The 21,630-nt window shown below is 39.4% G+C and overlaps 1 protein-coding gene across 1 annotated transcript; it reads right to left on the minus strand.

Moving 5' to 3' along the window:
* Positions 1–1,148: 1,148 nt before the first annotated feature.
* On the minus strand, positions 1,149–18,408 carry LOC134004561 (myelin regulatory factor-like protein). Its single transcript, XM_062443887.1, has 23 exons — positions 18,287–18,408; positions 16,811–16,904; positions 16,231–16,292; positions 15,119–15,551; positions 14,603–14,794; positions 14,289–14,484; positions 13,149–13,225; positions 12,426–12,536; positions 12,256–12,346; positions 11,964–12,164; positions 10,743–10,851; positions 10,536–10,645; positions 9,924–10,069; positions 7,793–7,957; positions 7,636–7,704; positions 6,519–6,565; positions 6,121–6,282; positions 5,964–6,008; positions 5,415–5,499; positions 4,342–4,416; positions 3,483–3,594; positions 2,298–2,369; positions 1,149–1,793 (listed from the first exon to the last, which is right to left on the minus strand). The coding sequence occupies exons 1-23, from the start codon at positions 18,357–18,359 to the stop codon at positions 1,704–1,706; spliced, it is 2,817 nt and encodes a 938-aa protein (XP_062299871.1). The 5' UTR covers positions 18,360–18,408; the 3' UTR covers positions 1,149–1,703.
* Between the last annotated feature and the right edge of the window lie 3,222 nt (positions 18,409–21,630).

Genomic DNA, 21,630 nt, shown 5'->3' on the forward strand with positions numbered 1-21,630 from the left:
ACTTCTAAACTTGGGTGTGATGTCATTCCGAGCTCCGACTACCAATTTCCAAGGAAGCTGGGATGAATCATCAATCACCATGCTGGCTTTGTTGAGGGCTAAATGTTTGCAGAGTTGGCAACTTCGAACTAGCTCTTGGCTAACGTTATATAGCACAAAAAATAGAGTGAAGCTAGCATTGACTTGTGTCTGTGTTTTTAAACTGCATATTCCTTTCTGCTTCTTCCTCAAGGTATCTGTTACCCATCTGCTAATTCACCCTTTTTCCCTCCCCTTCTTTTGCACATGATTGACTGCGACTGAAAACAGATCCCAAACATTGAGCTGTTTGAGAAGCCAAGAGCCGAGATGTAAGTCTTTCTGATTTTCAAGTTGATTCCAAGTCCTGAGACTTCGGATCACTAATCCTTTCACTGTAAAAATGTTTCATGTCAAAACGTTTAAGTAAGAAAAAGTTTCACGGAAGATGTGATGCCACTTTTAAACATTTTATTAAACTATTGCCACCTCACTGTTTATTAGCTTTTTATTTCACATAAAGCAGAGCAGTCAGGAGTAGGGCTGGGAAATGTATTGATATTATATCGATATCGTAATATGAGACTAGATATCGGCTTAGATTTTGGATATCGTAATATCGCGATATGTCATCAGTTTTCTTTTCCTGGTTATAAATTACAGTAAAAATATGTAATTTTCTGAACTTAACAGACTGTTCTAGCTGTTCTGTTATTTACCTTTTACCCACTTTGTCATTATATCCACATTACTGATGATTATTTATCAAAAACATTGTGTAAATATTTTGTGAAAGCATCAAGAATCATCTCTACAATATTGTTGCAATATCGATATTGAGGTATTTGATCTAAAATATGACTCAATGACTCAAACCATCAATATTAGTATTTTAAAAAGCAACTGGTGCAACATCTTAGTGCTGGAGTTTACAGGGGTTTACAGGAGTTCATTGTGACTTTAAGTAATTTGCAATTTAATGTGGTTTTGTGAGACAAGAAAATCTGTCAGATGAGAAAATCAACTTCTAGAAGTACGGTTTAATTTCTAGTCTTAGATTTCAATTAATGTTGATTTTAATTACAGAATTTAGAAAAAATACAGAATCTTGATGATTTTTTAAATTTCTCAGTTGTTTTTTTATTGAGATTAAAGTCAAAATTCACATTAGTTTAGATACACATACTATAGAAGGAGTCCTGTTCCATAAGCATGAGATACTTAATAAAGTACTTTACAGCAAAAATCTACAAACTTCATAATAACTCAAAACCAGAACTACTTAATCTGTTGGTTTTCAAATTTTCATGTAGATTAATCACATTTACATCCTCCAAGATGAATAAAATCAGTGTCAGACTTCCATTTACTGATTTCACAACATAACTATAACAATAACTTTTCTGTCTGAAGTGCAGAAGTTTTAGTCTTTGATTCATCTTTGAGGTTTGATGTTGATGAAATGAATCACTGTGACATTGCACTTTTGGTCCGCATCTCTACAATGTGAGCTCTCTTCTTTAAATGAAGCAGGAAGGACATAAAAATAAAATACCATTAAAAAAAATGTACGTAGATAAAAAGCAGAAAGTGATGACACAATATTTCTGTGTATTTTTCAGATTGTCTTCATGTGGAAAAGTGAAATGCAAATATTAGTTTCTGTGTCTGTGAAGGTGTGTTTATTAGTCTGTGCAGCGTCGGTAGAAGCGGAAGTGGTAGTCGGTGAAGAGCGCCCCCGCGTAGTTTTGGTCAGTACTGCAGTCTGCTTGACCCTGCGGAGAAACGTTTAAGAAAATATCTATTCAGTGACATTCTCAGTACAAGTATACAACGTGATAAAGAAGTAGTGGCGATAAAGTTTGCTGCTTACTTACTCTGTTAGCTTTTCTAATGAGAACACAGTGAGTACAACTTTTACGTTACAGTTTTTACCAAACTGGAAAATTAAAAGGATTGTAGCAGCCAATAACGGTATAAAGGCCGATAATGTAATAACGGCTGATTACGTAACCATTTTGCCACTTTTAAATGTAATAAAGCCGATTACGAAATAACTTATTACATTATTTGCTGCTACATTGGTTTTATTACATTTAAAAACGGGCAAATTTATTACGTTATCGGCCATTATTACATTATTGGCTGCTACAAGGATAATATTGGCGTGTTTCTGTATTTTTCCTATAGTCATCTAATTAAATTAAAAAGACCAAAACCAACCATTTGTTATGTGTTATGAAAGGAAGACAAAAGAAAGACAAAAATAATTTTCTTACAGCCACCGTGGAGCGAAAGTGATACGAGCTGTGATAAAGACGAGCCACATGGAGAGGCCATTCATGTTCTCCCTGCAGAGACAGAACAATATCGAACCACAAAGATCAGTTGAAGAATGACAAACAAAAGCTCATTTTCCTATAAAACAATATATCTGATAAGGAAAACCTTCCGTAACCTCGACTTTAGTGTTGGTTGTGTCCTTTGCCAGTCTTGTAGTCACTCTAGATCAGTGGTCATCAACCTTGGAGAGCTACTGCCCTGCATGTTTGGGGTCAGCTCTATGTTCCCACAGCTCTATGTTCCCACAGCCCGATGTTCCAACATTTCTCTAACTTTTTTTTCAAAATTAGGCTCTATGTTCCCACAGGGTTAGGGTTATATTTTAAAAAAGATGGCCCAATCAGGACAGCGTTGTGCCCGCCCCAGTGCTTAATTTGTAAATTATTGCTCATGAGGGACTTCACTCGTAGCCTTACAGAGGTACCAGGACACCACACATGTCTGTGGCTGTAGGAAAATAGGGCCTAAATCTTAATAATCTCTTAGAAATGTGGGAACATAGAGCTGTGGGAACATAGACACGCTCCCGCATGTTTTAGGTATCTCCCCACTCTAACACACCTGATTCTGATAATTAGCTATATATCAAGCAGCTGAAGCTCACCAAAGGGCTTAATAATGAGTTAATAATAGAATCAGGTGTGTTAGATTGGAGAGATACCTAAAATCTGAAAGGGAATAGGTCTCCGGGAGATGTTGTTTTGGCTTTCTGGGCAGTTCTGTCTATGAGAAGTGTGCGCTTGTAAAATAAAGCATACTAGTGTGTTACGTCTGCTGTACAGTCTTGGGTGTCCTGTCTGTTCCAGTAAAATGCTGATTGGTTTACATGTCCTGGATTAGTGTGAGTGTGGCTGTGATTAGTATGTTGTCATCAGTATGTGAGGGAAACCCTGCCAGACATCCATTATTCATCAGTGTTTCCCCACACATCCTACATTATTAACTGTAATGTTAACTGAGTTAGTGGACTGGAACCTCAGTGACCCTCAAACTAACACAAACAGAGACACATATAGACAAAAACGCATGAATATTTACTCCATCCTAATGTCATAGAACCACACAGAGTCAGATAAATGAGTACATTATATTCTGCACTGGAGGTGAGAGTTAATATTTACCTGTGTGTTTGACATGTATCTGCTCCCCGCCACAGTGTTTATATCCAGCAGAGAAGAGCAGGCTGCCGACTCATCAAAACTACACAGATGGACCACCAGCAGCTCTGTAGAGCTACACAGAAATAAAATAGACATTATACATTTGATCTCAGCTTAACCTTCATGTCGTCCTCCCGGGTCAAATTGACCCTGTCTGTTTTGACTGTTCCTCCCTTCCTCTTTTCCTTTCTCCCTCCTCCCTCCCTTCCTTCTTTCCTCCCTCCCTCCTTCTTTCCTTCCTTCCTTCCTCCCTCCCTCCTTCTTTCCTTCCCTCCTTCCTTCCTTTCTTCCTTCCTACCTTCCTCCCTTCCTTCTTTCCTCTGTCCTTCTTTCCTTCCTTTCTCCCTTCCTCTTTTCCTTTTTCCCTCCCTCCCTCCTTCTTTCCTTCCTTCCTTCCCTTCCTCCCTTCTTTCTTTTCTCCCTCTCTCCTTCTCTCTTTCTTTCCTCCCTCCTACCTTCCCCCCTTCCTTCTTCCCTCTGTCCTTCTCTCCTTCCTTTCTCCCTCCCTCCCTCCCTCTTTCCTTCTTTCCTCCCTCCCTCCTACCTTCCTTCCTTCCTACTTTCATCCGTCCTTCCTTCCTTTCCGTCCTCCCTTCCTTCTTTCCTTTCCTCCCTCCTTTCCTTCCTTCTTTACTTCTCTCCTTCCTTCCTTCCTTCCTCCCTCCCTTCCTCCCTTCTTCCTCCCTTCCTTCCTTGACTCGAGGACAACAGGAGGGTTAATATATATGTGAATGTCTTTGTGTACATATTAAATCATGAAATCTTTAATGTACAAACAAATAAATAAATGTATTGTTAGCAGATGGTCAGTCAGACTTACTTCATGAGCAGCGTGACTCTCATGTTGACTGGAACAAACTTGCTGACGGGAACTCTGTAGGTGTATCTACCTTGCCTAAAGGAAACACAATGGCATCAATAAGTCCTGATCACATCTACACAAGCTGTTCATGAACCAAGAGGAAATATATGCATCATTTCGTCCACACAACTTTCTCGTGATTCAAACTGCTTTCTGCAAATTTGTGACTTTTCAGAGCTTTCAGGCTGCAGTTATACACGTGTCAATTTGTTGAGTTTTATGTAGGTTAAATCAGAGCTGTTAGGACAATTAGGACAATGTATTTGCATACAGAACATTTATTTTCAGTGTAAAGACAGAAATTGCAAACAGCTCAGTTTAAATAGCAGATCTATACTGGGGTTCACATTAGAAACGGTGATAATGCTAATACTAATTTTTTACTTGCGAAAAACAGACTTACAACCATTAAAACAAATAAACCTGAATTTTTTTTTTTAAACATTGGAGTCCTTAGATAGTCTTTTTGTACAACCAAACGCTGGACAAGACTTTTTTTAGGCGACTGAAATGTTAAAATTAACTTACACACACTAACACACTAGATTAGAAACAGCTATGGCTACACCTATATCCTGTGAATTGGGTTATGCCATTGTTGCTGTGGTAGCAACTTGCCTGTGACGGCACCCACCTGTCACTTGAATCGTAACGCCCTAACTTATGCATCATTTTAAGCCTTGATAAAATTTGAATCGATGAGATATGTAAAAATGTAAACCCCGTACAGTTTTGAACAGCGAAATTAGGTATAGAGACCATAAACCTTTTTTGCACAAGGCTGTAAAGTTTGGCATTTTAACGTGGGGGTCTACTGGGATTGACTTGTGGCCATTTGAGGAACTGCAGTTTTTGGCAAGTTCTGCCTTGGCTTCATTTTTCAGCCTCGGAGGTCGCTGCTATGTAATTATGGAAAAGCATTTTTATGACATTAACAACATAACAGTGATTATTCATCCAGAATTGATGGATTTTGTCCATGTACCAGTGGTACCCTCATCACCATTTACAGTGTGTCTTTTCTTACTTACCCACACTCGTCTCTTAGACAGTATCTGCTGTCAATGAGCTGTTGACTTTCTTTGATCATAAAAGAATTCATGGTGGTGTTTGTCCCTGACAGAGAGAAAGAAAAACACAAAATTAAATATAATACTGTGTTTTTCAGTGCACTGATAATTTTCAATTATTTTCATTATCGATTGTCCCAACTTCACATAGCCTGTGGTGACATCTTCAATTGTCTTATTCTGAGTCCAAAGCCAAATGTACCACATGTAATTATGACGTTATTGTCATGGGAACTAAATATGATGGTGTATAGTCAATTATTTTCCATTAAGAGCTTTTATTTTTAAATTCTGGGTAAAGTTATCCTCCATAGAAATATTGGTCTAATGGTGGTAAGAGAGAAAGTCTGGCTTGTAGTTGTTGGCTAATCCCTGTTGGTAAGAGCTGTAGCTTGGCATCCATCACTCTCTGCTTCTTCACATGTACTGAATGCAACAATATGTCAAAGCATCACTGTCTGGTTAAGTATGTGGTTGTTAATTTATAAGATGTGGAAAGTAAACACTCACAGTCTGTGGTTCTTTTAAGCTTTTTAAGTTTTTTTCCCCTGTTATCTGCAGGGAAAACAAACACATTACACATTAAAACAGATTCCTTTTTTCTTTGTATTCAGGAATATGTATATATGTATTAATGTCAACAAGCACGACACTGAGCTGCTGTTACCTCTAAGATCAGACTCCTCTGCTCCTGTCGATTCAGTGGAGGTGAGGTTGGGATTGGTCCTGCCCCCTGCTGGTGGAGGGCAGCAGTACACCTCACTACAGTACAACAGGTCACAAAAGTCCACATCTGGGGGCCAAGGGCCAGGTGGGCTGGTTGATGGGACTGGAGAAGAGAAGTGGCAGTCACAGTAAGTGGCTATCAATGGCTGTTTTTAAATGCTCAGTGGTTATCTGACATTACTTTAGACTCTGGATTATACTGATTATTGATGTACATAGATTTGTGTTCGTCTGACACCTGTTGAACAACACAGAAACTCACAGCTGAATTGTTATAATCATTATTCACATTAGGCTTTCAGTGTTAATGTGAGTCAGTGTTGTAAGGCTGTAGTTTACCTGTGCTGCTCCACGCTGTAGTTGGCAGAGAAACCATGCTGTCATTACTAAGAGACAAAAAACAGCGATCAGCAAAAACAACGTCACACAGAACACTGTTGTAACTAAGTTATTATGTCATTGGAAAACAACTCTATTAATGTGTTTTACAGGGTATAACTAGGAGGTTGTCAAGTGACTGTTGCTAGGGTTGTTACTCTGAGTTTGAAGGGAATGCTAATGGTATGATGATATCAAATGGTTGCCAGGTAAGTATCAAATGTTACACATGAGAATACTAATGGTAGAGTGTTACTAAATGGTTCCAAGGTGATTGTCAGTGGTTACTATGATGTTACTTGGTAGTTATGACGGTGTTATGTGCAGGTTGCCAGAAAACTGTCATTGGGTGCTGGGGTGTTACAAGGAGGTTGTTAGAGGCAAGATCATTATTTGTTTTGTACATTTCGTACGCAAAGTCAATGTTAAGTGCTTTACATAATGCTAAAAGAAAAAACATTAACTGCAATTAAAAGAACATAAACCCCTTTAAATGGTAAAAGGTAAAATACAAGACAGTTAAAGAAAACAAAATCAGTTAAAAGCAGCACAGAACATAAACATAAAAGTTTTTAAAGGGTTTTCGAATGGATTAAAAGATGGTCAAAGTGAAGGATTACAGTTATCATTATCACTGATTATCATTGGTTGCTATGGTTTGATTGGGGCATACTGTCAGAAGGGTGTTACTAGATGGCTGCCATGTGACTGTTAAAAGTTACAATGGGAAAACTTATGGTATGGTGTTCATAGGGTTGCCAATTGATTGTTGTTGGTTAAGAAAGGAATAACATTGGTAAGGTGTTACTAGGCGGTTGCCAGGTGAACTAGAGTGCTAGAGTGTTACATTTAAGTGTTACTCTGAGGTTAGAAAGGTAATGGTAGGATGTTACTGGGCTGGTCCAATGGGTGAGGTTACTAAGGTGTTACTATAAGGTTGTAAGGGTGTTACTAGGTTTTTGCTCATGGATATTCAGCGGTTGCCAGGTATTATCTGGTGATTGCCAGGCTGCTAAGCGGTTTATAAATGGTGCTTTGTGTTTTTGCATTTGGACAATGAAAAGGCTCGATTGTTTACCTGTTGCCAGTGGTTTCAAAGTCGTTCTCCCCCAAAGTCAGTAGATAGAGTGCGGTGATAGTGATGACACTGCACATACAGACAAACACAACGTTACAGTTTTACACTTCTTGTAATGTCACTATGTAGAGCAACAGGAGGTGGCATCATGCCTCACCAGAAACCCATGGTGGCCAGAAGGGTGAAAACGCTGGCCTGGAAGACTTTGTGCCGCAGACAGTGGTTGTACTTCCGACTCTTGCCTTCCTTCTGAACTTTCCCAGTCTTACATGTGTCAGGATTCTTCGTTGTCGACACACCGCTGGGTTTCCTGGGTAATGTTCTGGAGAAAACACAAGATTCATAGTTATTATTAAGAAATCACTGATGGGCCCAGTGGTTTGTTTTTTTCGATATTGTCGATATTTCTGTTTTAACCTTCGTGTCGTCCTCGGGTCAAATTGACGCCCGTTTGTTTTGACTGTTCCTTCTGTCCTCCCTTCCTTCCTATCCTCTATCCTTTCTCCGTCCCTCCCTCCTTCTCTCTTTCCTCCCTTCCTTCTTTTCTTCCTCCATCCCTCCCTCCCTCCCTCCTTCTTTCCTCCCTCCCTCCTTGTCTCTTTCTTTCCTCCTCATTACCTTCCTTCTGTCCTCTGTCCTTCCTTCCTCCCTTCCTCTTTTCCTTTCTCTCTCCCTCCCTCCTTCCTTCTTTCTTCCCTCCCTCCCTCCTACCTTCCATCTTTTCCTTCCCTCCCTTCCTACCTCCCTCCTTTCCTTCCTTCCTTCCTCCCCTACTTCCTTCCTCCCTCCTTTCCTTCCTTCTTCCGATATTGTCGATATTTCTGTTTTAACCTTTGTGTCATCCTCGGGTCAAATTGACCCTGTTTGTTTTGACTGTTCCTTCTTTCCTCCCTTCCTTCCTTCCGTCTATCCTTTCTCCGTCCCTCCCTCCTTCCTTCTTCCTCCCTTCCTTCTTCCCTCCTTTCCATCCTTCTTCCTCCCTTCCTTCCTTGACTCGAGGACAACAGGAGGGTTAACACTTTCCTTTATTTTGAAAGCTTAAAAATAATAACTCAAAATACAAGTTTCAGTTTACATTTAAAAACACAGTTCGATGTTATGTAAAGAAATGAACACAATTTACTTCAACCTCCCTAGTGGTGTTTACTCTTTACCTACATTTCCCACAAGGCCTTTGACCAAAGCCACATAGAGGGGGTCAAACTAATATAGAGCAAAAGACCAGTTTACGAAAACGGGAGTACGTCTTCGATTTCATTCACAGATACACACAGTAGCCTTCAGAGACTCATTCGTCCTTGAACTGTGATTTGCATTGATACGCTGATAACAAGGTAATTCTACTATTATGCAAGACGCACACACACACACACACACACACACACACACACACACACACACACACACACACACACACACACACACACACACACACACACACACACACTTCACGTCATTAGTACTTTTCCACAGCACTGTACATACACAGTATAACCTGAGCTGCAACTCAGACAAAACAAATATTTTATAAGTTTTATTCTCCCTGATCAATATGATTTTTATATGAGAAGCTGTGAAATTAGAGGCTACGGTTTGGTTTATGCTAGAAAAGAACTAGTTTGTATGATGTGATGTTGGAAGGTATAAGTGTTTATAACTGTTCTGAACAGTTACTATCATAGAGGACATTGAGGAGATAATAATGTAAATATGGAGGTAGCGACACACATTTGCATGTTTGTAAATGCAAATGTGATGGAAATAGTTATGTAACAAATGGAAAAAGAAGTTCAAACCCTTCTGACTTTCTCACCTCCACACTGCTGGCCAATCACTGCATGACAGGGGTGTGAATGTTGGAAAGTTACCAAACCCAATCGGATAGCTGTTCAACCATCCAACACACACTTCTGTTGGAGTATACAGATGTCTTACCTTTGCTTCTTAAAGGCCAGTCAAATTTACAAAAGTAATTCCTTTTTTGGAGTCAACTTTTTGTAAGATACACACAGATATTGACATGCTTTAGTACCTGGTTGGACCTTAATATGGCATTGAAGTAAAAAGTACCACAACATTCAGTATCTAAAGCATGCTATAGCTAGTTATAGCCTGCTTTGCCTTTACCCCTGATAGATGTCAGTTTGAAGGTGCAAGATACGTATCTGCATTTGCTAAACATCACCATAAACACTGAGATAACCACTGACCAGACTTAACTGCAGTGTTTCTATTACCCCTGTACATGGTGATATATGAATACATGGATGTATGAATGGATGAATTACCCTGTGGAGCGCATGCTGCCCGTCAGACTCTTCAGCTTGGCCAGTCGGGTGTTCCACACCTCCAGCTCTTTGATTCGGTTTTCCAGATTGTCGGTGAGCTTCGACAGGTGCTGAACCGCCCCAACATTCTCCATGAAGATCTGCTCCTGCAGGAGGAAGAGGAGGAAGAGGGCATCAGAGAAATGTAGATTTTACACACTTTCTCCTGAGCTGTGCAAAGACGGAGCTATAACAACTTGTGACTGTCATTGTGGTTTGTAGCTTCAGTATTTTAACAAAAATAGTGTTTGTGATAATGTATTGTAAACAGAAGGTTCACTTACTAGCTTTTACAAAAGCTTTTGACCATATCATAACCGTCTTTAGCAATAGTAACTTTCTCATTGTAAAACCTGAGTATAAATGTTGAATATATGAGGGGAATATCTCTTCACATCGTCTAGCTAGTAAGTGAACTTCAAGTTTACCAAATTTCATCACAGAAATTTCTTCTCCAAAGTCATGTCTTTCTTTGAAAAGTCCTCCAGATATTAGTTGACATTGCTAAACTTTTACCTTAAAGAAAGAAAAGGTAAAATAACAGTCTGCAGGCAGAAATAATGGAGAATATACCTTATCCACCATGAGGAAGTTATTAATCTTCTCTCCATCAGAACAGGTGACGTCTCCGACCTCTTTCACTGCTGACGGCAGCAGCTCCTTCACCTCCTGGGCTAATATACCTGCAATATCAGTCGGCAATATTATTATTGTTCAAAATAATCACAATGTAAACACTAAAACACATAAAACACACATTTTAACAGTGTGGTCAGTCACCTGTCTGGTGGGGAGAGTCTATTCCCATCGTGGAGGCAAACTCTGGTTTGTAGTCGAACTCAACGATTCTCATCTGAGTGATTCTTTTCAGCTGCTGTTCAGAGTCGACCTGACACACAAACAGGAAGGAAGAGGTTTAGTGACTTGGGATAAAGAGTCAAATTCAATAATAACTGTAGTCAATATAAATGATGTGTTGCAAAGTTAGTATTTTAATTGCTAAGAGTTTAAATATTAATACGCATGATTTTCTGGACTAAAATTCGAGAGTTTAAAAAGATTTGATGATTTTCTAATATAAACTCATATTGCAATTGAGTATCAAGCATGCGCTGCACACTCCAGCTGTGTCGACAGCGAACGAAAAAAGACTATTGATGACCTTTTAATGCTTTTATGTTGTATGGAAAATGGTTGTGTGTTGATCAGAAGTATTTCAGACACTAGTTGCTGTGATGTTTCAGGATCTACAGACCAAACTGATGTCGAAGCTTATGAAGCGCAGTTTCAGGAGCGGGAAAAACACCCCAATTACACCCCTTCCGGCTCCTATATAAACCAGCCTAACCCCTCTTCCCCCTCTTTCGCTCTCGTATTTGAGTTCCCCCACCCCCCCGCCCTCTCTTTCTGTTCTTCTCTCCTTTCTCATTGGTTCCAAGGGGGTCCTCGTTGCCCGGGCGCAGCAGCGGATCCTTCATACGGCCTCCCCACACCGCATTAAGAGCACAAACAATTCATTCAAATCTTCTTAATAAATTTGTCAAACGTATCTCATTGGTGGTGTGGTTCTTGCTCGTGAATTGAAGCATAATGTGCAAAAGCGCAACTCGGGTGCAGTAGTCTATTTGCACACAGTGGCAGCTCTGATGAAGAGTTATTGGGACTTGAGTAATCAGCTACACACTATATTGAATATGTAAAGTTACTGTGTTCAGGTTTAATTGAAACTTAGCCTAACCCGAACCCAGTCTGAGTTAATATACCGGTCCAGTTCAGTTAAATCATTACTGGACCATTAAACATTAACCCGACACACTGTTTCAGGTGTAATCTGTGTGTTTTAATTGTGTTTCTAATAAAAGTAAATTGAGAACGTTTCGGAGTATAAACATATGTGTTTATTAATAAATAACTACTGGTGCATTCAAATAAACCAGTATTTAATAGACTGATTCTTATACACCGGTTTTTACGGTATGTGATATAATCTTATCATCTCACCTCTTGTATGTTTTGCTTGGCGCGGCGGTCTGACGGCTGAATGATGGTACCCATCACCTTGGCGTTGCCGCAGACGACCAGCGCCTCGTCAGGAGAGTCTGTGTTGATGCCCACACGGCCCTGACAGACCACCCCATCCTGCATCACCCCACGCTGCCACAGGGCGTCGCCGTCTGTCTCAAACTGACCAGGGTTTGAGGCCTGCAGGGAAAAGCAGGCACATTTGAGTTTCTGCTAATTATTTACACCAAGGAGGTATCATAGTTTATTGGTTGAACGTAAGTATTGTTACCCTGACGATGATTCTCTCAGACACCAGAGCTGTCAAAAGGAAAGTCCCCTCTTTCACCGCAGCGTACACACCGACCACCATCTGAAAATATCTACAGAAACACACAGATACAGTTAGCACGTAGCTCCTCTCTCACTGTTGTTCATTCATTCATACACTCACACACACACCTCTGGTCAGGGTTGGGTTTGCCTTTCTTCCTCATGTTGTTGGCCGTCGTTTCGCTGAAGTGCAGTCGGCCGAGTGTCACCTTGGTGATTTTGCCGCTGGGCAGACTGACCCTGAAGAAAATGTAGGAAAATGTGAAATTGGAATTTGAAATGTTGTGTTTTTGCAACTTCATTTAAAAAAATGTGGAACCCCTGTCAGTGTTGAATGAAAAAAGGCATATTTGTGTAGCTTGTTTTCACGTTGTATGTTTTTGAGTGCAGCTCGAATGGGCTCATTGCTGCCCCTTGTGGCCAGTGGAGCAAACACATAATGCAGCAGTATTTCTGTCTATTGTCTAATCATAGCTTAATAACCATAACTAGATACAGCAGGTATGTCACGCTTTGGATTTCTCCACATATATATATATATTCAATTATTATGCTTTCTGTATAGATCATCAACTGGCAATGATGTTGACTTTTTATCTGTAACATGCAAGAATGATGCAAGGAAGTCACATGAACTGGTTTTAAATTGTATATTTTTCTTTTACAATAGAAATTACTTCAAGTATGAGGACTAACTTCCAACAAAAAGCAGCACAGAGCCTCATTGGTATAGCTGCATGACTGTCTCCCTGCAGTGGATCAGAAAGTCCCAAATGGAGCCAACCTAGACTCAGTTTGAACTAATAAACAGTTGGCTGCAGGTGATTGTCGCGACTCTTCTACTGTACCTACCTGACAGGGTGGAAGGGTTTCTTGCTGCGATCGGGCTGAGACTGCTCGATGGTGACCTGATTAGTGGGAGCTTCCAGCTGTGGGGTGGAGAGGGAAAAGGATAAAGGGTACAGTTTGTTGTTTTTTCCAGTGGTGACCATATTGAGAAGCTTTTCAGATCTGAAGTCTGATAGAATCAGTTTGACATTTGGGGTAAGTCTTTTTAAATGTCATGAAAAGGTCAATATCATTTTTATGAAGATTTATTTTGTTAATTAGCCTCAACTGACTAGTTCATCAAAGACTTGCGACTGAAGCCAATGTTGAAGAACCACAAAGTGACACTGATGGCCGCTAGATACAGCATGTTGCATGACTCTCTACAAATATGAATTCATTTTTTCAACAAGCCATAATAGTCTCAATCTTTAAATTCAGACCCTCTTATAACTGCACTGGTGGTCAGTACAAGAAAGTATTACTCCGTTATAAAGATCTAAATATGTATAGTGTTTATAATGTGGACATTGATTGACAGTTGGCTCACCTGCTCTCCCTGGCACTGGGACTAACATTGAGTCGGACTATTGTCACAACATTTGACTGAGTTTAATGTAACTTGATGATGATACCTGTCCTGTTGGCACACAGTCCGAAGTACACCCTGTACTCTTTATTTGGAGGGCCTTGGCTACAAATGAAAAAGATGGTGCCAAACTACAAACTGCAGCTCTGGGCCTTCAAATTGGCTCCAGTGCAAACCAACAGGTGACATCACACTTGGCTACGTCCATCTTTATGTACAGGCCACGTTCAGAACTCAAACATGACAAACCTACTATGAAGAAAGGACTGTTGAGATGTGGTAACTCAAATACTAACTGCTGCTAGACTAAAAATGTTTCCTCTGCTTTCACTCTTTGTTCTAAGCTAGGTTAAATACAACCTGCTTAGACCAGTCTATGCACTAGACCCACAAATGAAACTGATATCAAGATCCTCTCCTCAAATAAGATCATTTCCTGATATGTGTGTTTTAGATTTGCTTTAACAAAATAGTTTCTGAATATTTCAGCCATCTTTGTTTTAGTTCATAGTGCATTATTATGACTCATATTGTTCTGGTTAATGAGACCGAAGGTTGGAGAGTTTCCTACGCACCTTGACCCCAAATACTTTTATCTGGAAGTGGTCGACCTCCTGTAGCCCGCTTGGAGTTCTGATGTATCGTGGCTCTGCGGCAACGCCAATGTGAACTGTGACCTGGAAGTGGTTCTTCTTCTGGCAAACAAAAGCCTCGTCTGCTGTAGAGTAGTTGAAGCCTTTATCTGTATCCACTTGATAGGCAGGAAGAGATCTGGAGACATAGGAGAAAAGTCACTCTTGCTGAAATTTAACTCTGTCCATCTATTTTATTCAGAGAGAGAAATCTCAACAACTATTAAACCAACTGATTTAGCTGGTTTTATACTCACAGTGTTTGGTAGCTGCCGTCGTATGGAGCGCTCCACTCTTCTGGCCTGTAATGTTCCCAGGTCAGCAGCTGGAAGGATCCCATGCTCAGACCACTGCCTCCACGAGTCCCGTCACCTTCACTGCAGGATGTGTTGATTCCTACTGACGGCTCCTCAGACTCAGATCTTCTTCTCTTTTTACTTTCCGATGGGCTAAAGCAAATAGCAAACAGCAAAAAACTGACTGACTGAGTCTGTTAAATGTTGTGATTGATGAACTGAAACATCTTTAATTCAATGTACAATTCACAGTAATATTCCTGCAGTAGTAGTGCACCTATTGAAGTGTTTGTCAGGCAGCATGAATTGGTACCACCTGCAATTATGGTATAGGTAATTTAATTGGTATATTTTTGTGGGTCGGGACTAAAAACAGTTGTTGCTATTTCAATTCAAAAGCCTGAGCAGAAAAGTACAAAACAGCGACTCTGTAAAGGCTAAAAGTCACAAATCTGTCAATGTAGAAAGTGTGCTCACCAGTTGTGTGGTGTGGAGGCGGAGCCCAGCAGACAGGTCGAAGAGGGTGGAGCTAAACCTGGAACCAGGCCTGACCCAGCACATGGCATGGTGTAGCTGTTAGATGGAGGCAGGGGTGGCGAGGGAGGCGTGGGCGGGGTGTAAACCTGCAAGCAGCTCTCTTGAGTCAGGTAATGTTCAGGTGAGTGGTGATTGTGCTGGTGCAGGGGTGGAGCAGGTGGAGCAGGTGGGGCAGGTGAGGTCCCAGGCTTGATGTTAGTGTTAGTGAGCCCCATATTGTGGAGCTGTTCATGAGTCAGCAGCTCAGGGTGGACGGCGGTGGAGCCCTGATCCTTAAAGCGACAAGATGAGGAGGCAGCGGACCGTGGCGTTGACTGGAACACTTGTTGGCTGGTCTGCTGGTTGGACCAATACGGAGGCTCATAGTGGAAGTCTACCAATCAGAGAAGTGCAGTAAATTAGCTAAAGTTTTACCTTATCAGATTCATTTATAAACACTTGTTACAAACGTCTTGATAAAGCCTGATAATAAAGTAATGTTTGCTCAGTAATACTTTCCTGGACTTTTATTTCACTACCAAATATTTTTACACAGAACTGTTACCCTCTCATTCTGAGCCATAAGACATTAAATCACCAGTGAAAGTAGTTTGAGCACTTAAAAGGAAGTTATACAAGCTTCAGCCCTCCAAATGAGTCAAATCTTCATCTTCTGTTTCAACGTTACAGTGTTTTTAGTAGTAAAGTCTTTGTGTTACTATACTTCCACCACAGCTCAACAGGGAAACACTAAGAGGGAATCTGATGCTAAAAATACTGTAAATGTGTCAGATATCACTTGATATGACTAACTCAGACTGATGAAGCTCAATAGAAGCTGATCATCTACTTTTAAATTTTGTCCTCCATCACTTTACATTGAAAGAGCACATGAAGGAGATCTTTCAATAGACAGTATGAACAGGAGGAATGATTACATCGAAGAAAACACATCTTCCACTGTTTATATGGACACCTGACTGCTGGTTTAAGACTGACTTGAAAAACTGTGAACCTATCCTTAAATTAAAACCTTTAATCTTGTAATATGTGTTTGAAGGTCTGAACACTACCTGGTATCTGTGCAGGAGAACAGGCCTCCGAACTGGAGTCAGGAGGAGACTCAGGAAGCATGCTGGGAAAGAATTTTAAGAAACAAACAAAAGAAACAGAACATTTGAGATATAACTAGATATAACTTCTAGACCCGACACATATCAAGAGCATTTTGTGTTTACAACCTTTACTCAGATAACCAACTAGGTCAAGCCTATTTGTATGTATGTGTGTTTATGTGTTTGTGTGTTTGTGTGTGTGTTATATAACAATGCATGTCCAGGAATGAGGATGACATTACTTATTACTGCTACTAACTTCAATGCTTTTAACATTAATTCTTTGTTTCTTTAACCACTCTCAGAAAACATCTTCTTCATTTCTCAAGAGTAAATGAACCTAAACATTTAAGATATAATGTTAAAGTGAGAGTTTATATTCAAGGAAGTTGTGTAAACCTTTGTAAAGTAATCAATGATTGACTTAATTGATTCCCAGCCATCAGGAGTGGACCTGAAGGTTGAAAGGAGCATTTATGTGACTTTAATCTATTATTGTTATGTTTTTTTTTGCATTGTGTTTGTGTATGAGTCTTACAAGCTGTTGGGGTCCATTTCATTGATGAGGTACTGCTCCAGGCTGCTCGTATCCACAGCTACAGAACTGTCCAACACACCATGCATATCCTGAACTGTACACACACACACAAATACACACACGCACACTGTACTGTAATCAATCATTCTTGACCTTAACAGAAAAAGATAAGGAAGTAGATAGCATACCTGTGTGATGTGGCATGTTTACCCGTGGGCAATAATAGATGAGTTTGAGATGAGTTAATACAAATCAGACTGTTTGTTTCTTCCACAATTTATAATGACAATGAAATTAAAAATACTATTACTAGTGGTCAGAAATCACTGTATATTATTTTAGCTAACAATCCTATTCATTTGTCCCAGCTGATTGTGTCTTGTAGCATTTGACATGAAACTGTTCTGGTTGAATAATCAGAACAAACAATGAGATGCATAGTGGAAAGAAAAAAACTGCACTGTTGAAAAATAGACGAGTCAACAAGTGTGTAAATGGATCTGAGAGACGTCCAGTCAGAGATCTTTACTGGCACTTCCTGCCACTCGTCATGTTTTAAATAAATAATTGAATAAATTCAGGAATTTGAATCTTCTCATTTTAATAAATGTTCAGTTAAGAAGAAACATGCCTATTTAATTTATCCAAATGTCCTTTTTTGTAAGAAATACTTCACTAGAGCCTCTGAAACTACTTGAATTTCTTCTGGTACCTTTACAACCACAAAGACTTCTGTGACGTCTCCATGAACCTCTTGAATATCCTTTAGGACCTATTAAAAGTCCCAAAGGACTGCTGGGACCTTCTTAAGGGTCACTGATTTTGTATTACAAGAAAAATACACTTCATTTAGTCACTTCATGCCTTTTTCTGAGAACTACTGTTGTACATACTCTTCAAATCTCCCTTCAACCACCTCAAGGACATTTTTAAGGACTCCTTATATAAACTTTATAAGATATATAAACCTTAACAATAGACAATAAGGAAAACATTAACTATCTCAGTGGCCACATAAACATCCTAAAATACTCCTACCCTGGAATGTCTTTCAGGTTTATTAAATGTCTTCAAGCTCAACTCGAACCTCAATAATCACTTATTTTAGGTGACTGGAACAATTGGAACAAATTGAAACTCCTCAACAACCAGCAGAACTTCCTTAAAGACCATTAAAATCACCTAATGAATCATTTTACCTTCTAAAAGACCACTAGACACACCTTAAAGTCGCCTGTAACTTCTACAGGAACCACCAGAACCTTATTTGAAAGACGTTTAACCTCCGTAAGACGTTTTGAAACTGACCCTAACCCTGGACTATTCTGACTATTCTTGTGAAAATTAGCAAATGTGTGGCTTATTTTTGAGGTTCGTTTGACTGTGCTGCTTGAGGATATGCATGAGTAATTATCATAAACATATTTGTTAGTATAATCAGATGACATGATGTAAAGAGATCAATCTTGTGCTCACCACTGAAGAACTGCTGCAGCGCCTCAGTCTCTCCCAGGACCTGAAGCGGCAGCCGGCCAGCTCCAGGCTCCATGTTGCCCAGGCAGAGGAGCTGTGCCTGGGGAGCGAGCTGAGATCCAGAGGAGCCCAAGCTGGAGCTTCTGCTGCAGGACTGAAACAAAGATTAAATAAATATAAAGAGCCTTTCGAGACAGTTGAAGACAATTACTGACATTACTAAAGCAGAGAAAAACAAGAAGTGACACAACATAAAAAACAAACAATGTTATTTCCCTTAACATGCTGAAAGATTATGACTTTTTCCTTATACAAGGTGCATGTAGCTGTCATTTTGCATATTTATTATGCTCCTTTGCAGAGCTGCATACCAGGTTAATGGATGAAGACACTTGCAAGCGGACAGCTTTATGATGCTGAAATAAAGTCATATCTGATACTGATGTCATGTTCAAGGTTGAAACCTCTGAGCGTAATATAGAAACCTTTAGCTTCACAGTAAAGATGATTCAGTTTACAGTAGTGTGCTGATTGTTTCCCAGAAAGGAAGGAAGGTTCTTTAAAATAAATATGTGATTAGGTTCAGTTAATTGTAGAGTAACTGTCTGTTATGAAAATGGATTCTTAAAGAAAATAATAGTTAGGTGCAGTCTGTCATTACTTGTATGATGGAGTAATATGACCTGTCCCTCAGTTTGCTTTTGAACAACAAATGAGCTCAAAATAGTCTTCAAACTAGATTTTCACAACCGTCAAGACCAGGATCACAAGATGGATGATGGAGGGTCATGTCAGAGCTCAGATTGGATTTCACTGCTGTTAATTTATAACTTTAATTTGCTATTAATATTAATATTATGTTAATGATGTGTAGTCCAGGAAGTTGCCCAGTAGGTAAACCAGCTTTGCAGAGATCCTAAAGTGTCCAGACGATTGCAACACTGCAGAAATGTGAATAAAATAATGCATAAGACCTGCATATTACCATTTGTTGGTGATGTGATTAGAGCTGCAATGATTAGTTGATAAAACAATTGGATGCTAATTAATTTGATAATCAATACATAATTTTGAGTCGATTAAAACAAAAAGAAAAACATGTCTAAATTCTCTGGTTCCAGCTTCTCAAATGTGAATATGTTGTGGTTTCTTTAGTCCTCTGTGGCAGTAAATACCTTCGTGTTGTGGACTATTGGTCGGTACAAAACAAGACATTTGAGGGCATCATCTTGGACTTTGGGAAACAGTGTACAACTGACCAATTAATCAAGAAATAAATCAACAGATTACTTGATAATGAAAATAATTTAAGTTAGTTGCAGCCCAAGAATGATTTTAACATTATTTTTAAACATTTCAGTGTGTTTTAGGACAGGAAGACTTCAAGTGTCACTATATACTGTTTTTTAAGGTTTGTACTTGGACCTTAATATTAAGTAAAATCCTTATATTTTAATTCTGCTTTTAATGTTTATTTTCTCTTAAAATGTTATTTCAATGCAGATATTGTCAGCAAGAGATTTATTAATGTTTAGAAAGCTTTACATTAATTTAGGTTTTTTTGGTTTATGAATATTTAGGATGCTGTATATGTATGAATCATTAATTAAACATAAAACAGTTTGGGTGTTTGTCAGTGTTATTCATACTAAAAAGCAAAAACAAAATGAAGCAACTATTTTTGCAATATTAACAAACTTTTATAAAATGTTGTAGTTTTTTATGCTGCTTTTCTTCTGTATCTCTTCATTAATTCACATGAAAACACCTGAACTACATCATGACTAATCTATGTTCCTGCAGCTCAGATCAACAGCCGACATATTTGTTTAAACATACCTGCCTGTTTCTCCAAGATGGCTGCCAGTCAGTCAATCAGCACTGATCTGTGTGATGTATCCAACTTGCTTGTCCTCAGGTATAATCCATCTGTGAAGGTGGATTTATATCCAGGCTTTAGCTCCAATAGTTCCACTAGATGTGTCTGATCTTCTTCTGTGGTTTCAGTGAAGAGAAACTATTCCTTTTAGATAATTCTCTTTCTTGTTTGTGCCGTCTCTGTGGATCGTCTCTGTCAGCTGAACTTTGAGCTTTGAACAGGAAAACGTAAAAAGACGTTCACACACCTGACGCAGGCAGATAACACACCTGTGTATGTGTGTGTGTGTGCGTGCATGTGAAGCCATAAACCAGGTAGTCCTCTGACTGGAAATGCACACATACAGTTATGTTTGCACTTGTACTATACTCATGAGGACTCTCATTGGTAACCTACATTCCCCATCCTCAAAACATGAACCTAATCTTAACATTAAAGCTGCTATAATCAATCATTTTGTAGTAACTGTTTATCAAATGACTACACATAATGTACAAAGGGTTGATACATATAACAAATGCAGACAATATCACATTAATCTGCTATATTCTATACTTTTCCCAGCCAGTTTCAGTTCTTTGCTTAGCTGTCTGGCTTCAGCTTTATATGTGAAGCTTCAGCAGTCAAGTGGATATCTGACACATTTACAGTCTTTTTAGCATCAGATTCCCTCTTAGTGTTTCCCTGTTGAGCTGTGGTGGAAGTATAGTAACAAAAAGACTTTGCTACTAAAAACACTGTAACGTTGAAACATAGAAGATGAAGATTTGACTCATTCAGACGACTGAAGCTTCATATTAGCTTCAGATCAACTTTTAAATACATTTCTGCATGGAAGGAGGACTTATCATCACTTATTGGCCTTTTGCATATACGTGCTGGATTGATTTGACTTGGTTAGACTCGCTGTGTCTCAGCACAGCACAGCAGGGATTTGCATCTCCATCACAACAGAGCTACCCACTAAAAGATGCATCGTTAACTGATGACACGGTTGTCTTGAGTTGAAGAGCAACAGGTAATATACAGTGTAGGGGTCAAAGTCACAAATGTAAAACATAATTTCCTATTCATTCTTCACAGTAAAAGTCTACCCTGTTAGTTTATCAGTGGAAAGCTTTTATTATAAAACAGCAGCAGCAGGAAGTGAGTTTTCATCAGCAGTGCTTTATAAAGATCTTCTAATGGTCAGGATGAACAGGAGGAATCATTACAGCAAGAAAAACAGCTTTCATCTGGGTTAGTGTAGCGTTCACTACTACAGATCAATTAATGCAGATTTAAAAGGTGCCAAACAACAAACAGTACTATGATTTAACCAGCAGGTGGCAGTGCAGGGAGCTTAAACAACTGATGAAATGTTCTGACATGACCAGCAGATGGTGCTGCAGGACCGCAGCTTCTGTCCACTTTCCATCATGTCCTCATGTGCCCCTCACGGCTGAGGGATCAGCTGGTGTTTAGGGAC

Source organism: Scomber scombrus, chromosome 22 (genome assembly GCF_963691925.1).
Source record: "Scomber scombrus chromosome 22, fScoSco1.1, whole genome shotgun sequence".
In the NCBI taxonomy this organism is placed as follows: domain Eukaryota; kingdom Metazoa; phylum Chordata; class Actinopteri; order Scombriformes; family Scombridae; genus Scomber; species Scomber scombrus.

Coding starts and splice junctions, on each gene's coding strand:
- LOC134004561 (XM_062443887.1), bottom strand. CDS start 18,359: ATGGAGCCTGGAGCTGGCCGGCTGCCGCTTCAGGTCCTGGGAGAGACT. Junction 15,552..16,230: donor TTCTCCTGCACAGATACCAG/GTAGTGTTCAGA, acceptor TCTGATTGGTAG/ACTTCCACTATGAGCCTCCG. Junction 10,070..10,535: donor ACTTCCTCATGGTGGATAAG/GTATATTCTCCA, acceptor TTCCTCCTGCAG/GAGCAGATCTTCATGGAGAA.